Here is a 17,857-nt window from a genome sequence, read left to right on the forward strand (position 1 = left end):
ATTCATCATTGTTTTTTCATCGATTTTGTATCTCAATTTAGTTTTTTTTATTGTGTTGTCATTTTTCATTCATTTAAGATAAAACAAAACAAAAATGATATTCTTTCGTTTGTGTGCATTAGTTATTATTTATTTGAAATACTCTTGTTTAATGGGCATTATTAACACTGTTTTTATCTTTTGTCTTTGCTTGGTTCACTTTTTTATCATCTTTCAATCATCTGTAAAGTACTTTAAATTGCATTAATCTGTATGAAAGATGCTTTATATATAAAGTTTCCAATGGTGTCTCTAGGAACATTCATCATCTTTGCTTCTGTATCTTTCTGCTTCTTTCTGTATTCTTGTTTGCAAGAATGAAAAGACCAACCAAAAAACACAATGCCTTTTGCTACAGCAATGGCTGATACAGAGTCACACAAATACTGCGTACTGCATTCAACAAGTCAAAAAGTGCAAGTGCTTTGAATGAAATTCTCTGAAATGTTTTGTGTATGAACACGAGTGGAACGTACAACATAACTATGGAAGGATCATTGGCAGCAGCACAGTATTAAAGTTCGTCCTTTGAGCGGACTGTTGCTGAGTTTGGCTCCACCCAGCCTCACCCCCACCTCCACCTCCTGTCTTCAACTACGTCCACAGAGACGCCTTAAAGCCGAAGCTCTGTCCCCCCGCTTCTCATTGTTCTCTGTTGTAACAAAAATGAGCGGTCGCGGCAAAGGAGGTAAAGGACTCGGCAAAGGAGGCGCCAAGCGTCACCGGAAAGTTCTCCGTGATAACATCCAGGGAATCACCAAACCCGCCATCCGCCGTCTGGCTCGCCGCGGTGGCGTGAAGCGGATCTCCGGTCTGATCTATGAGGAGACCCGCGGTGTTCTCAAGGTTTTTCTGGAGAACGTGATCCGTGATGCCGTCACCTACACCGAGCACGCCAAGAGGAAGACGGTGACCGCCATGGACGTGGTCTACGCTCTGAAGAGACAGGGCCGCACCCTGTACGGCTTCGGAAGCTAAAGCTGATCCACGGCAGAACGCAAACACAAAGGCTCTTTTAAGAGCCGCCACCTCATCTGAAGAGTCACTTTCCTCAATGTGCACAATAGAAATTTAAACTGAACATGTACTGTGAATATCTAAAAGTCAGAATGTGCAAATGTTAAGGGTTTTATTACGCTGTTACACATCTGGGATTTTATTGTGATGTCAGAAAATTGAGGTTAATTCTTTGCTATAGTTATGTCAGTTTTAGTTTATTTAGTATTAATTATCAGTGGAAACTACTTATAGCTGCTCCCTCCATACCAGTGATGGGCGATACCAGTGATTTCATATTCCATCCGATACCTTGGCTAGTTTGGTGATATCGCTCTGATACCGAGTGTTGTTAAATCTGTCATCTGATCACGATGAAACACGAGCACGTACAGGGAATAATTAATAAAAAAAAAACATTGTTCAACCTATTGGCATTATTAACATTTACATTATTTCAAATAACCAGATGGTTCATAGCAAAGTAGTCCGTGAATAAAAATAACACATGGTCTCTGGTCCGAGCACGTGTCAGAGAAGTTTAGATGAAGAGGGTGGATCATGGGGCGGTTCGGCGGAAGGAAAAGTAGTTCCTATGCGGTACATCACAAATAGATTACAAATTGATGTAGAAGGAGCAGAAAACATTCGGATTTGACTGCAGAGAAAATATGAATAAATAAGCAGAAAATATTGACATTTTAACTTGAGAATCGATATTTAAAAATTGGCCTTCAAGATCGAATTATTGATTTTTTTGGTATCGATCCGCCCATCACTACTCCAAACCCAGAACAGCAGAAATAAAACAAAGGTCACTGCTGCAATACAAAGACTTTTCTACTTTTCTTTGGAGTCATGGTTCATCTTTTATTACTATTTTAAATCCACAGTAACAGGAACTCCATTTTCATTTTACTAAATTTCTCAATTTGTAACTTCTTAATATCAAGGTTGCACTTTTTTTTTATTTTTTTTTTTACTGGATTATATTTTCTTATTTAGAGAAGATAAGGTTTGGAAAAGAGGCTTTTTACCATGTTGTTTTGTAAAGTGTATTTTCCGTATTTATTCTTCTTTAGTTTTACACTGTTTATTATCCCTGTTTCTTTCACTATACAATTTTTTTCAACTGGATTCTTTTTTTCCTATTCAAAGAGGATGAATTGACATAAACTAAGGTTTGGAGAGAAGGATTTTTACTATATTTAGTCGTGTTTTATAAGAGATATATTCCATTTGTGACTGTCCATGATGTATGGACTTCATTGTTTTCACCTACGAACATAAATTTCCATCTGACAGAATATCATAAAAGAAAACAGACATTTAAAAAAACGTGAGGGGTCATATTGACTTTATTCTGATACATAGTTGTGTTCTAATTATTATCAGTGTGATAGTTTGACACTGTTATCAAAACACTATTTATTATTTCTGTGTTTATGTGTCAGGGACTCTGCATGTAAACACTGTCACTGTGCAGCAGATTTATGGATAATAGGTTCAAAGAAAACGTCTCACTGATAATTTTTGAAACTTTGTCATTATTTGGATATTGTGGAGTTGGACGATGCAACGTAACTCTTCTTTTTCAGTCTCCTCACAGAGGAAGTTTATTGGCCGTTTGTGTGACACATGCGCAATCGCCTTGAAAGTCTCAGCCAATGCTGTGCAAGCAACATCACAGCTGTATTTGCATGAAGGGAAAACAAATCCTCCATCTCGGCTTCATCACTTTCATTCTCAGAATAGCTTTGGTTCAGAGAAAGTCTGTAAAATGCCTGATCCAGTGAAGGCACCGAAGAAGGGTTCGAAGAAAGCCGTCTCTAAGAGCGCCACCAAGACCGGCAAGAAGAAGAGAAAGACCAGGAAGGAGAGCTACGCCATCTACGTGTACAAGGTCCTGAAGCAGGTCCACCCCGACACCGGCATCTCCTCCAAGGCCATGAGCATCATGAACTCGTTTGTGAGCGACATCTTTGAGCGCATCGCCGGTGAAGCTTCCCGGCTGGCGCACTACAACAAGCGCTCCACCATCACCTCCAGGGAGATCCAGACCGCCGTGAGGCTGCTGCTGCCCGGTGAGCTGGCCAAGCACGCCGTGTCTGAGGGAACCAAGGCCGTGACCAAGTACACCAGCTCCAAGTAACCAGCTGTGCTGCTGCTGCTCCACACCTCAACCCAAAGGCTCTTTTAAGAGCCACGTACTGTCCAACTAAAGACCCATGTTTCCTACTTGTGCTACTGACAAACTGTTGATACAAAGTCAAATCGGTTAACTTGAGCAAATTATTGAATCTAACTTATTAATTTTCTTCAATGCTACACATAATGTCCTGTTTCAAATATAAAGGTAAAATGCTGCATCCTAACTGGGTTCACAGATCTCTTCCTTTGGAGCCGATTCTGTTCAAAACATTATGGAATAACTTTTGCCACACATTCTATGTTTCTGCTTGTTCCAGATTTCAATTATCCACTTTTCTTCTATATAAGAGATGTGACACAAAGTAGGTTACTGAAATTCCTGAAGTAAATGTATTATTACCTCAATGCAGAAACACTGTTACAAGTAAATGTCCTGAAATCAAAATAATACATTTATTCACTCACTGTCTATATACAATCATATGTAACTGTGTATTTTTTTACAGACTGTACACCACCACATTGAACTTGAAATAAAACACAACATCTGTACAAAGATTTTCAGCTTTAAATCATGGGGTTCAACAGAAATGTAGCTTTAACCACTCAGGAGTTAAAGCCATTTACAAACATGCACCAACATTTTTGGAGGCTCATAAGTAAAACATTGTCTGCTAAGCAGTGGTCAGGTGTGTCCTTGTTACTCCATGACTGATCCATTTGCATTTGGTAGCTGTGGGCGACTGTGGTGCAGGAAGGTAGAGCGGTTGTCCACTAATCTCGCAGTTGTTGTTTCAATCCCCGGCTCCTCCAGTCACATGTCGAAGTGTCCTTGAGCAAGACACTGGACCCCAACAGAACATTTACCATTCACTGGAACTCTGAACATGAGGTCCAAAGAGCTGTTTATGCAAGAGAAGGAGGCCATTGTTAGGATGAAAAACCAAAATCCACCCACCAGAGAGGTCAAAAGAAAATTGGGAGTGGCCTATACAACATTCTGAAGTAACTGGCAGCTCAGCGACAGCAAAAGACCTGAAATCATCTAATGATGCTAAAGCGCTTTTTAAAAATGACCTACATTTGTTTTCTCTCTTTTACTGCTGTAGTTGCCCCCAAATTAATGCAACGCACTCTTTGTTTGCTAAGAGGAGGATTTTAAAGAGGACGACGGTGCTGAATGTGTTTATTCATGTTTTATTATAAGTGGTTTTATTTTCCAGTTTCTGCTTGATGGGATCAATGAAGTTTTTAATCAAACAAAAGATTAAAATGTTTTGTTTGATTAAGAAGAAACTTATGTTTAATGTTAACATGTTTGGTTTGTCTCAGATTCTTACTGTTGACATGTTTGAGTGATGACACTAAATTTGACTGTTTTTAATAACAGATACAGCAGTGAGACGGCTGCCACTGCGTGTGTCCCTGACATATGAGCCACTCTGTTGTCTCTGCATTAGGGAACTTTCATTTATTAGGTTTGAGAAAGACGTGAAAAATGTGTTTAAAAAGCTGAAAACACATTGAATCCGAACTAGTAACCAAACAGGTCTAAACTGCCATGCGACACATTAACTGTCAAATATATAGTCAAAGTCAAAATAATCTCAGTAAACCAAAGGAGACAGAATTTGTCTTAAACTGTCTTCAGCATTAATGAGCCTCAGTGGCGTCACCGTCTGTCACACACAATGATTTGGTCTCTGACGTGGAGACACCTGAGTTTTTCCCTTTCAGTTGTTCCCGTTCATCAGGGACAACGTCCTCGCTCTGTTCGTGCTTTTTGGTCCTAGATTAAATATAGCTGGGGTCAGATCGAATGGCTGATTTCTGCAGAGAAATGTTGCAGTTTGATCAGAAAACAAGTTGTCCTCAGGCCGCAGAGCAAGTCTGGCTCAACTGCGTCATCAGTGTGTTTGCTGCGACCACAACAACTTCACTTTCTTCCACAAAGATCATCAACACTTGTTCAATTTGACTTTTAGTCCCTGGAGGAACACGTGGACCAGCGACAAAAGCGGTTCTGGTCCGGTTTGGATCCATTTGCATCATGTTAGGAGAGAAATAAGCAGAGCAGCGCTGGTCAAAGCGCTGAAAAGGGGAAGTTTGGAGGCTCCACAAACCAAATGCAGCGAGCATCAGAGCTCTTCAGGAGCTGGACATGAAGAGACACATGTCCGCTCTCGCTTCCATTAAATGTCCGTATTCAGCGGGGCTCCACCGAGGACTTTTTCTACTTTTTTCTGGCCACAGAAAACACAAGTGTCCCGGTGATCTCAGCCCTCAGAGGAGCCCCGGGCTGGCTGAGTCTCCACGGTTCTCACGGTGTGTTTAAGTGCAGCTCCTGCTGCGGCTTTTTCCAAACTCGAACTCTCGTCGTGTCGTGAGGACAAAATGGTAGAAGAAGCACCAGCAGTAGCTCCGGCCAAAGCCGCCAAGAAGAAGGTCGTTAAGCCCAAGAAGAGCGGTCCCAGCGTCGGGGAGCTGATCGTCAAAGCCGTTGCCGCCTCCAAGGAGCGGAGCGGCGTGTCGGCTGCTGCCCTCAAGAAGGTCCTGGCTGCCGGAGGCTACGATGTGGACAAGAACAAAGCCCGCGTCAACACCGCCATCAAGAGCCTGGTGACAAAGGGGGCTCTGATCCAGACCAAGGGCACCGGAGCGTCCGGCTCCTTCAAGATCAACAAGAAGGCTGAGACCAAGAGCAAGGCGCCGGCCAAGAAAGCGGCTCCTAAAGCCAAGAAACCTGCAGCCGCTAAAAAGCCCAAAGCAGCAGCAGCAAAGAAGCCGACTGCCGCTAAAAAATCCCCCAAGAAGGTCAAGAAACCCGCAGCGGTCAAGAAGGCCGCAAAGAGCCCGAAGAAGGCCACAAAAAGCCCGAAGAAGGCCGCCAAGAGCCCGAAGAAGGCCGCCAAGAGCCCGAAGAAGGTGCTGAAGAAGGTTCCTGCAGCCAAGAAGACCAAGACCCCCGTTAAGAAAACTGTCAAAGCCAAGAAGGCAGCTCCTAAGAAGAAGTGAGCGGAGCTAAGTCTGGAACAGTTTCCACTAAAAAGGCTCTTTTAAGAGCCACACAACCACTGAAGAGCCGTGTCCTCATTAGGAATATTCGTGTTTTACTATGTACATGTGTAAATTTTATATATAATTACCTCACACTGTTTGTACAATTTGCAGTCAGTGATCTTTTATTTGACACGTGATGTCCTCAAATGAGACAGACAGGCTGTAGGAAAAAGACAAAGCTTAGTTCCAACCCTGCTCCTTTGTATTCATCTCTACATATAATAATCATTCTAACTCCTTGTTTATTACAAAACTATATTGAATAGTTTTTGATCGTTGTTGGTTTAAATCACAGCATCACTAACAGGTGGAAAGTCTGTGCATGTGTGTGGTGCATGGTGTAGATGGTGAGTTACAGAGAAATCATTTCATCTTTAGCACAAAAAATGAATAAATCTATCAAACAGCTGCTGTTTTTCAAAGCTGGAGTAGAAAGGGAAGAGTTGTACAGTAAATAAGCGGAAACTGTTTAATATAAAAGTCTTTGATAGGAGCTCATCAGGTGACATCATAATTATATATACATTAATATAATATATAGAATATTTATAGCCCTACAAACATAAGAAGGGGCGCGCGTCCGTTCATCCAGCACATAGTAAAATATAAGAATAAAATATAAAGAAGGTCATTTTAAGCGGAGATGAACTTTGTTGTACGAGAGGAGCTGGTTAATAAATGTAGTTTATCCAGGATTTACAAACTCCCAACATCAGTCAACTGTCACACTACTTCTACACAGTGGTTGTAGGTTACTAAGATACATTTGCTAGAAATGAGATTCTGTTGTTTGTGAGAGATGTAGCTACATGGTTATGTGTCACTATATGATGTGTCCGAATGAATATTGTTGGATATTGAGAGAAGTTGGCAGTTGGTAAGGTAGGGTCAGTGGTTCGATCCTCAGCCCTGGCTACATGTCGAAGTTTCTCTGAGCAAGACACTGAACCCCTAACAGCCTATTCCCATCCCCAGCTGTGCAGTGCCGGTCTAAGCCTGGTAGAAATTGGTTGTGTCAGGAAGGGTATCCAGCGTAAAAACTGCCAAAATCAAAATGCGGACAATGATCCGCTGTGGCGACACTGAACTCAGAATAAGCCAGAAGGACAAAAAAAAAAAAAAACACACAAACATCTGATGGGTACAGTGTTCTCCACACATAAGTTGATGTAGTGCATCGTGTAGATACTGTAGTAGCACATATTTCAGCAGGAAATGAAAGATTTTAATCATTGCTGTAACCAGATGAGCTCATATCAAAGACTGTTAAACGATTTCTGCTTATTTGCTGTACAATATTTCTCTTTCTACTCTAGCTTTGAAGAACAGCAGCTGTTTGATAGATTTATCAAAATTTTTGTGGTAAGGATGAAAGTCGTACTCTGTAACTCACATCTATAGTATCTAAATCTGTATTAGATTGAATATGTGATCAACATGCGGACAATGATCCGCAAGAACAAGAGAGAAGTTGCTCTTTAGTTTGGATGTGCGTGGCTCTGAAAAGAGCCGTTGTGTTGTTGAAGCCGCTCCCCGTTTACTTCTTGGCGGGTTTCTCGGTCTTCTTGGGCAGCAGCACCGCCTGGATGTTGGGCAGCACACCGCCCTGAGCGATGGTCACTCCGCCCAGCAGCTTGTTGAGCTCCTCGTCGTTGCGCACAGCCAGCTGCAGGTGACGGGGGATGATCCTGGTCTTCTTGTTGTCGCGGGCAGCGTTTCCAGCCAGCTCCAGGATCTCAGCGGTCAGATACTCCAGCACAGCCGCCAGATAGACGGGAGCTCCGGCACCGACTCGCTCGGCGTAGTTGCCTTTGCGCAGCAGTCTGTGTACACGGCCGACTGGGAACTGGAGTCCAGCACGGGAGGACCTGGTCTTTGCCTTAGCTCTGGCTTTGCCACCGGTTTTGCCGCGACCGCTCATTTTCTTGTATTTCTTTATGGAGACGAGAGTCCGAGAAATGTGGCTCCAACAGCCCAAACCCTCGTTTATATTTCCGCAGAGGGCGCGGGACGGTTCCTGTCAGACCAACCAGAAAAGAGGCTTCCAGCCGCTCAGCAGAGGGCGGTCCGCTCGGGCTTGTGGCGGAACTTTTGAAAGGACTTTTAGCCAATAAGCAGCTTTAGGCGGGGACTCGCTCCTCCAGGCGGAGCTGAGCTCCAGGAGGAGCCGCTCACCAATCAGGAGCCGGAGCTCGGTCGCAGCGTCACCGTCTCCACAGCCGGTCCAACGGTTTAAGAGCAACGCGTCTCCCGCTTTTACTCCACTTTTGCTCTTTTCAAAAGACAGAGTAAAGACAAAGAAATGGCAAGAACCAAGCAGACCGCTCGTAAGTCTACTGGAGGCAAAGCTCCCAGGAAGCAGCTGGCCACCAAGGCCGCTCGGAAGAGCGCCCCGGCCACCGGCGGAGTCAAGAAGCCCCACCGTTACAGGCCCGGTACCGTGGCTCTCCGAGAGATCCGTCGCTACCAGAAGTCCACCGAGCTACTGATCCGTAAGCTTCCCTTCCAGCGCCTGGTTCGGGAGATCGCCCAAGACTTTAAAACCGATCTGCGCTTCCAGAGCTCCGCTGTCATGGCTCTGCAGGAGGCCAGCGAGGCTTATCTGGTGGGTCTGTTCGAGGACACCAACCTGTGCGCCATCCACGCCAAGAGGGTGACTATCATGCCCAAAGACATCCAGCTGGCCCGTCGTATCCGTGGAGAAAGGGCTTAAACAGTCTCCTCCACAAACCCCCAAAGGCTCTTTTAAGAGCCGCCTCACTCTCAACTAAAGACAATCTTCCTCTTTTGCTCCTTCACTCATTTTAGTACCACTCCAAATTCCATCATTACTAATTTCCAAGCAGAGACAATGATTCACAGGCCGCATAGAAAGGTGTTTTTTTTTTTTTTTTTTTTTTAGCACAGTAGCTGTGAATATTTTTTTTTTTTTATCTCGTTACAAAAGTTCATGTTTTGCTGCACTTAATTTATGTTTATAGGAACCTGAGAGATGCTGTAGCTTACATATGGAAATGTGGTTCCACTGGGCACAAACCTCAATTTTCCTGATTTCTGCAACATCAAACATGTTCCTCACCCAGTAAATCAGGTTTGGAAGGTTAACCCAGTATCTGTCCAGTAACTGAAACAGCGTTCATATGTCAATTCATGGCAAATATCCACTTGGCCCTAAGTTCTGCACATCAGTAGACCATGAGCCCCACGTTGGCCGTTGCATGGTGGTTTACTCTGCGATAACTCCAGGGACTGAACATACCCATAATTTCATTCACAAACAGCAGCTTGATCCTGCAGTTGTTGAAGAAAATGGTCATGTTCAGATTTAGATTGTACTTATAGACACACAGGCTGTAAAATGTTTAGCTACGTTCTCATCAGTCCACCTTGCAACTATGCAAGTGTTACAGCCCTCATATAATCGAGGTACTTTGTATCCAGGATTCCTTTAGGTGTCATAAATATCTTGACCATCACACAGATGCCATCTTTAAGGCAATCACCTCTATGTCACTGTAGCTTTATTATATATTTCCCACATCTATCAAATGAATAATATCTTTGACATTTATCATCAGATTTTGACCAGACTGGTGTTAAACATAGTGAAATCACTTTGGGATACTTATTAGTTACTACAAACAGGGACTAGTTTTAGGGTTGAACCCGATGTGGTGCTTGACACAACTGCTCAGTTTAAATGAAATTTATTATAAAATATAGTAGTTGGTGCTCGCTAGGTGGTGCTGAACTCCAGTCTATGAGAGAGGACACGCAGATGAGCATCTTGGCAATGACTTGTGGGATATGAAGTGTGAACATGAAAAAAGACTTACTAGAGTGAGTGGAGAGACAAGCGGAGTCTGGAGGTGAGGCAGGGGTTTTATGGGCAAGAGTGGAGTCTGGTCCTGGTAGTGTAGGCAGATCCTTAGATGCAATGAGGAAGAGTAACTTGAAGAAAACTGTGAAAACAAACTCCAAAATCCCTTTAGTGACAGTGCGCTAGTGCAAATTCAAGTTTGCTGATGCAACAGTTTTTCTTGGTGAGCTAAACGACATATCACTTTCCAGATAGGGTTATTAATATCATGATTTAATGTATCTCCTAGGGACACAGTTGGTGGACAGTACATTGGTTTTACTTTAAATATGTATAAATATGCAATAAATAAACGAGCCACTTGTCACTCTTCAGTTGTTTCAATTGTTTTAATAACTTTTTCCATAAAGTACCCATTAATGTTCAACGTAGTACCCGTGAGTTTTTCTGTCCTTCTTAGTATTTCCCTCTTTTCCTTTACTCTTAAAAGCTGAAGGTCTTGGCTTGTAAGCACCAGCTTCTAATTGTTCTAACTGTATTTTATTAATCAGCAGTTGTTTTACATTTCACCTTATGGTTTACTGCGTTTGGCTTCTTTCTTTCAGGATACCTCCAATGCAGATGTTATTCCTCTATTCCACAATGTTGTCGATTCTTGTATTTGTAGAATTGATTAAGCACAAAATGAATTCAAGTTATCTCCTGTTGTTCAGTTAAGTCTTTAAAAAAGGCTTTTTAAAAAATTCAAATTCAAATTCTGTCTACTTGGACTTTTGCTGCTTCAGGTTTACATGGGTACATTGGTATGAAACCAGTAAAAAACACTGGGAGCTGATGAGCTTTGTAACCAGCTGTCAGTAACAATGTATGACAGTGAGTTATACAGAAGCAGCTTTGCTCTTTTATTGTAGTCAGGTATTAAAAAAGTACACAGCAACACAGACTTACATTTATCATCTGTTTAAAGCTGAGATATCCACACAAACTCCTACTATGTCATAAATGGAAAGAAATCACAACTTCTCTTGTAAAAGTGAAGAGCAAGAGGTGATAAAAAAAAATTCTTGACCCTGTCTTGATGTCAGAAAACCTAAAAAAAAAAATCACATAATTATTGGATTATGTAGTAATATAAGGTATTATGAATTATATTGTGTTGTGTTATGTTGTTTGTTATGTTGTGCTATGACTAATGTATATTGAGCTTTGAGAAGAATGTTGTTTCAAGAAATGACCCAAGATGCTAAGCTATAAAATCCAGGAGCTATTTTAACTTTACTCAATTATTAACAAAATGCACAGTTTTAGTTAATTGCAGAGTGAATAAAACAAGATAAATAAAACACATCAAGTAGATTTGCAAGAAATGAGGCAGTGACATTGTTACTCGAGTGGGAGGCAGCAAGTAGAAAAGACAAAAAACTGGAGGCAACTATTGTCATTTAGGTAAGTTGATGATTAAATCCAGTGCAACTGACCGTTGACTTGACATAATCAACATAATTACATGTGTACGGCAGAGAGAGCGATGGAAGGGGAGGAGCTGCCGATTTAAAGAGCCGACCTCATAAGTATAGATCTAAAAAATATTTTGTGGTATTGTATAGGTTTGTTTCAATAGTAGTGCACATTTATACATTTTAAGAGGCTGTGGTTAACAAAGCAAGACTAAAGACAATGTGACAAAAGTGGAAATCCTGAAGAGTAAAGACAAGTCTTTTCTTACCAGCTTCTAGTTAAATATTGTGTCTGATAACTACAGGATCATGTTCTTTATGTATTAGCAGGTGTGAACTCAACATTTATCATGGGTTACATCAGCTTCTTTCTCCTTATGGAAAACTTTCCCATCAGGCTGTTCTCTCCACTTCAGGGTGACTCCACTCAGTCCATTCTCCTCCAGTCTGTCCTGGAACTGGAAACACACAGTAACCACACTGAAACAACCATCCAAAGATTCTTCTGTTGTTGACATAAATAGCTGGAGGGTTTTAGGAAATAACCTGTGATCTACAGTCACACAACAAGCACTTGTGTACAGATATTTTAAAACTTTATAGTGGTAAAACACAGAAAGCAAACACTTGTATTATACATTTTAATAAGTATTCTAAGTATTGTTTAGACCTCCAGCCATCACTCAAGTTGGATTTTGGACATGTACCTTTTTCAGAATCCCTGCTTTTACAGCAGGATCATTCAAATCCACAGAGGAGTCCTCCAGCTTCACTTTCAGCTTCATCACCTGCCTCTTTATTGGCCCTTAGACACAGGCAAAGAAACAAGGTTGGTTAGATATTGTGACCTTAGATTCTATGAATCAGCATATACAGCATCAGTTCAGACAGCATCTTAACGTTGTTTCCTTCAGCTGGCAGTTTGAAAGTATTATCAAGAGACAGTGATGGCTTCACAACAACAGAATAGTGAATTGCATTTTCCTTGACAGATTTTTCACAACCTGAGCTGAGTTGTATGGGAGCAGAGTGTCATGGCTAAAGTCTTCCTGCCATTTCTGTAAATTTAAATCTCTAAAAGTGCTTTGGTAACACACTTTTTACAATTCATCTGGGAACCAGACCAGGATGCTCCCTCTCTCCCTCTTTATTTACTATGTTCATACAACCACTTAAAGCAGCAACATTACAAACTTAAAATTAAATAAATCTATGACACCTGTTCATAACACAAAATGTGTCTATAGTTTATTATTATAGTCTATTATATCTGCTGCATTCTTTAAATTTGTTGCTGGAAACCTTTATTATTAGAAAACACATTTTCCAATAATCTCAAATCACACAGTCCCCTGGGGGGAAGCAGTAAAGACCTCTCTTTTCTTCCACATTTGATAAAGTAAAGCATATTTTTTCAAAAGTTACATTATTTCTACAACTCTGACCACAAAATCACAACACCATCACTCATATCCTGTAGTCACATTCCAATCTGCCCCAGTTTATTTTCCACAGTAGCAGCAAAAGAATCGCAGTCCATGATCACATTTTTCACCCCTTTTCTTTTTTCTTTTTTATGGAGTCGGGGAACATCAATTCCTCCAGTATCAGCAATTCAAATTCATAATTAAATCCATAATCAGCATAACCCACAACCATCAAGAATCCTCCAATTTGACTGATGAGGTAATACAAATCACTTCGTTTAAGAGAAGTTGCCTCTTTATCACTGACAGATAACAAAACACTTACTTGCGTAGCAGACAAATGGTTTTCTTGTGTCACAAGACAAAAATTTCCATTTTTTGGATCCCTGCAAATCTGCAACACCACATACGACGTTCAGGGAGTAAATTCTGTTTTCAACACTATCAAAGTCACTGAATGAGAAGATGCTCTGATCAGACCAATAGAAATTGCGATCTCTAAAAAGACCAATCCAGGCCATTTCTCCACTTGGCAACAACTTATGAATCTTATTGTTCTGTTGGTTGTTTGTCACAGTAGCCAGATCTGTGAAGTTCTGCCTGCAGTAGCTCTGAGCACTGGTCCAATTCATTGTTGCATTCACCAAAACAAAATCAGGATCCAGCTGAGTTCCTGCAGTTCCTGAGTTTGGGGAAAGAAATGAAATGAGTTTGCGCACTGAGATTTAAAATGTTTTAAGATGAACATGTGTTTTTTTTTTTTCTTTACCTCTTTGACAGATAAACACTAATTTAACATTGCAATGATTATCCCACCATTTGGCATTTTTGGCACTCACACAGAACTGATCAGCTGAATAGAGGTCTGGTTCATTTTGAGAAGTTTCCCAGTTCCTAAAATCAGCCCCACTCCCTGTGTATCCATCTGACCACGTCCAGTTGATCTGGTTGTACAAACCAATCCAGACCTGAGATTTGTAACCATCAGTTAAAACTTTGTTGATAAGTTGGTTCTTTTCTTTAGTGTTTCCAATGGTGGCCAGGTCTGTGTATCTCTGTCTGCAGTAGCTCTGAGCTTCAGTCCAATTCTTTAAATCAGGAACATAGTAGTACTGATCGAGGAGGCAGGTGGAGAGACTCCAACCTGTGAGGAGAACAAAGATTTTATCCACAAACTAAGTTTCTTTTTACACATTTGAACAAATAAGCAGTTTTGGAAAGATCACTTTTAAAATGTAATAGGTTACAGATTACTAGTTGCCTGATGTAGTGTTTTATTACTGAAGTCCTAAAAGCATCACTTTAAAAAAAGACAGTGTAAATCTAACAATAGAATGTTAATATGTTATAGAATTTGCTTCATGTATATAAACCAGTCTACAGACTGTAGTAGAACCGGTTTACTGTCATGAGTCTTCCTGACTTCCTGTTTTGCAGACTCCAAATTCCTTTCTAGACAGTCTATCTTCTTATTGTGTCTTCTGAGCTTTTACTCTCTGTTTATTTTCTTAATCATTTGCTTCTGTGGCTAATTACCAAATGTATTTCATCTGGGCTGTGCTTTCTCTTAGTGACAGATCTTTAACTACAACTGCTTTCCAGTCTTTGTTCCTTATTTTGTAACCCGGACAGATTTCTGATTTGTTTTTGTCCCTCACTGCTTATCTGGCTCATATCTGGTGAGCAGTGGGGATGCTCTCACTTTCTTAGTACTGTAACTCTGGTCTTTTCTGCTTGCTTGTGTCTAAAACAGTAGTTCACAGAAGACTTGTTCCGCCTGCAGAACCTTTATTTTTTTATTTCTCACACAGATACAAATAAGTGGCTGATTAGAGAACAGTGAAGAGACAGCCAACTTAGGCCTTGGATATACTTGTCTATAAGTGCACACATTTAGAACAATGCCAGACTCATTGTAACAGCATCACAGCAGAGAAAACAGCAGCAATGACATTAACAACAGGTATGTGTCTGCCACACCGTCTGTAATCAGACGGTGTGGTTTGTCATTTCCATTGGGCCCTCAGATTTGAGTTTTTTGTTCGATTTTTTGTTAGTTTATTTTACTTAAGAAGTATTTTAAAAGCCGTTAACTTTTTCTGTAAAAATAAACAAATAATTACATTGAAAAATCCACACAATGAAAGATTTAGCTATTAACAAGACAAAAACTGATAAAATGTTCATCCTCAAACAGCTCTTGGACTTTTCTTCTTTGCTCTAGTCCGGTTCATAATATGATGCACAGTTAATATGGGAAAAAAGTTTATCTCATCAGGACGTTTGATGACTTACTGCTGATTTTATTGTCCAAATTGTTTCATATGTACAATGAGAATCTAACTGGTCGCCATTGAGAATTAATACATTTTTATGCACAATCAAATTCAATCTCTGCATTTAATCAATTTACATGGGGGAGCAGTGGGCAGCAACAAGTGCCCGGGGAGCTAATGCTCGCTCAAAGAGTGTTGCAGGAGTGTACATTGCATTCTAATAAACACTCCCTGGCTACTTTCCTATACACCTTCCTAATACCAGGTTTGACACTCTGCTGCTGTCAGAACTAAATTCTTAGTGACATAGATTCAACAATGTGCACTCAAAGTCACTTTTCTTCCCCTTTCTGATGCTCGGTTTAAACTTCATAACACCCATCATCTCTGAAACCCCAATGGACATGATGCACCTTGAGTGTGGGACCCTGGGCTCCTATGGTTGACTTGCAGATCTGAGGGACCTCACAGTTGAGTTTTGCTTAGAGTGAAATGTAACTCCATTGTAATCATCAACATTCTAATTAGTAACTAATTTAATTATACTGTAGTACATGTTCTCAGTAAATATTTACCCAAACTAAATATAAAAAAAAACAGTTATTATTTCTGTATTATCATCTTATACTACAACAAATGGGGAGATAATCACAATATTAAAGATTTCACTGACCTGAGAGACTAAAGACAACCAGCAAGATCCTTTTCATCATGATGCTGCTCTGTGGACTGAATATGCACATTTATTAGTGTTAAAGTTTATATGAAGATCAACAGCTTGTGTTTATGAAAAAGACATTCTCACTGTATGTTTTGTATGAAAATGTGTTCTCTAGAAAAGCACATCAGGTACTGCAAACTTACTGCAGTTAGGTAAGAAATGCATTTTCATACTGGATGGTAAACTGTAAAAAAAAATAATTAATAAAAAATAAATAATGTATATATATATATATATATATATATATATATATAAATGTTCTGCTTTTCCACACAGAACATTTATATAAACACTGTGTCTTGGATTATGTTCACAGAACACTCAGAGAACTTTAACTATCTCAGCTCTCAGATCCATCTCTTCTGGTCTGTCATTAAGTGATCTGGTGTTATATTTCAATTATGTAGAATATTACAGTTAATAACCAAAATGTCAGTTCATCAAAATGTATCATTTTTATTTACAGACACTCATTAGGGAATAATAACACAGGCCTTAAGTTTTAATTCACATTTTTAGTCAGATCTAAACATTTACATATGTAAAGGATAAAAAAAATCATGATTTAAAATAATCTGATTTGGTTCAGATCATTGAAAATTTGATCTGAATCACTGGACGCAAAAAGAACAGATTTGGGCCACTTCAGGAGGTCATGGAAACAAAGCCTAAGCTAAGCTGTACGTTTAGCTAATGCACACTTTCACTTGGCATCACACTCTGATGTCAATGTGGTGATGACAGCTGACAGATCACCAAACCAGACTACAAGAACCCCAAACAAGGCAGAGATACACTGTTGCAAAAAGCTTTCGTAGATATTACTATTGTGAACGTACCTTCAAACTAAAGATAACAGTTGTTTTAAATCTTTAAATCCCTTTTCACTTTTTTCAATTTTGTTGTGTTGCCGCCTGATACTACAGTTGTTCAAAATCTTGAACATTAATACACACTTCATGATGACAAAGTGCAAACTGAATTTTAGAAATGTCTCTACATTTATTACAAAGAAAAACCTGAAATATAAGTATTCATACCCAAGACCTAAATTTATCTCAGGTGCGTCCCATTTCTCCCATTTCTCTTGACTGGCAAAGGTCTAGGGAAGGCTACAAAAAATTTTCTTGGATTGCAGGTTCCCAAGAGCACAGAGGCCTCCATAATAAAAACCTGATGATCACTCTGACTGAGGTGACTGAGTACCACTAAAGGATGCAGGGCTGCCTCCAACCAGTGTCCATTCTTTGAGTGCCAATCTAACTGCCAAAAGCTCTCTGTCTCCTATGGAGTAATTTCTCCTGGCTGGCAACAGGCCGAGAGCAGGATGCTGGTATGGACAAGGGTACCCCCGTCTCCCTCACCATTTTGCCCCTCCTACTGAGAGTTAACCTAACCGAGATGAGCGTGGGCTCACACCTAGTTACCTGGATCACAAACTAACTCCAAGGGAAACCACAGTATGTCAGCAGCACAGGGCACAACCGGGGACTATCTCCTCTCCTCTTTACCCTCTACATTTTGGAACTCCAATTTTGGCCACATCTATAGGGTGTATCAGGGATGAACTTGAGGGGGAAAACTGGAGCCTGGTGGAAGACTTTGTGACATGGTGTAGGCCTAACTATCTGCATCTCCAAGACCAAGGAGATGGTCGTAGTGGTATCAAGTTTCTTCCAGTCTGTGGTGTGCTGGGAGGCAGCATTAAGAAGAGGGATGCTGCACAGCAGACATGCTGGTGAAGATAGCTGCCTCTGTGCTGGGAACAGAACTGGAGCCTCTAACATCTGTGGCTGAGATTACAACCCTCAATAAACTCTTGGCCATAATGGACAATGGTAACAACCCTCTACACAGCAACATCACTAGACAGAAAGTGTTTTCAGTGGCAGACTGCTGACCCAATCTTG

General features: G+C 40.7%; 5 protein-coding genes across 5 annotated transcripts; 4 read left to right on the top strand and 1 right to left on the bottom strand.

Annotated features, from left to right (window-relative positions):
* The first annotated feature begins 646 nt into the window (after window positions 1–646).
* On the top strand, window positions 647–1,957 carry LOC137137112 (histone H4). The gene has a single exon (XM_067522994.1). The coding sequence runs from the start codon at window positions 706–708 to the stop codon at window positions 1,015–1,017; it is 312 nt and encodes a 103-aa protein (XP_067379095.1). The 5' UTR covers window positions 647–705; the 3' UTR covers window positions 1,018–1,957.
* Window positions 1,958–2,088: 131 nt separating this feature from the next.
* LOC137137098 (histone H2B 1/2-like) lies at window positions 2,089–4,391 on the top strand. The gene has a single exon (XM_067522978.1). The coding sequence runs from the start codon at window positions 2,609–2,611 to the stop codon at window positions 3,185–3,187; it is 579 nt and encodes a 192-aa protein (XP_067379079.1). The 5' UTR covers window positions 2,089–2,608; the 3' UTR covers window positions 3,188–4,391.
* A 931-nt stretch (window positions 4,392–5,322) lies between these two features.
* Window positions 5,323–6,653, top strand: LOC137137094 (histone H1-like). Its single transcript, XM_067522975.1, has one exon. The coding sequence runs from the start codon at window positions 5,581–5,583 to the stop codon at window positions 6,199–6,201; it is 621 nt and encodes a 206-aa protein (XP_067379076.1). The 5' UTR covers window positions 5,323–5,580; the 3' UTR covers window positions 6,202–6,653.
* A 923-nt stretch (window positions 6,654–7,576) lies between these two features.
* On the bottom strand, window positions 7,577–8,315 carry LOC137137104 (histone H2A-like). The gene has a single exon (XM_067522986.1). The coding sequence runs from the start codon at window positions 8,165–8,167 to the stop codon at window positions 7,784–7,786; it is 384 nt and encodes a 127-aa protein (XP_067379087.1). The 5' UTR covers window positions 8,168–8,315; the 3' UTR covers window positions 7,577–7,783.
* Window positions 8,316–8,461: 146 nt separating this feature from the next.
* Window positions 8,462–10,708, top strand: LOC137137100 (histone H3). Its single transcript, XM_067522981.1, has one exon. The coding sequence runs from the start codon at window positions 8,549–8,551 to the stop codon at window positions 8,957–8,959; it is 411 nt and encodes a 136-aa protein (XP_067379082.1). The 5' UTR covers window positions 8,462–8,548; the 3' UTR covers window positions 8,960–10,708.
* Window positions 10,709–17,857: the final 7,149 nt, after the last annotated feature.

The sequence above is a fragment of the Channa argus genome, chromosome 12, assembly GCF_033026475.1.
Source record: "Channa argus isolate prfri chromosome 12, Channa argus male v1.0, whole genome shotgun sequence".
NCBI lineage: Eukaryota > Metazoa > Chordata > Actinopteri > Anabantiformes > Channidae > Channa > Channa argus.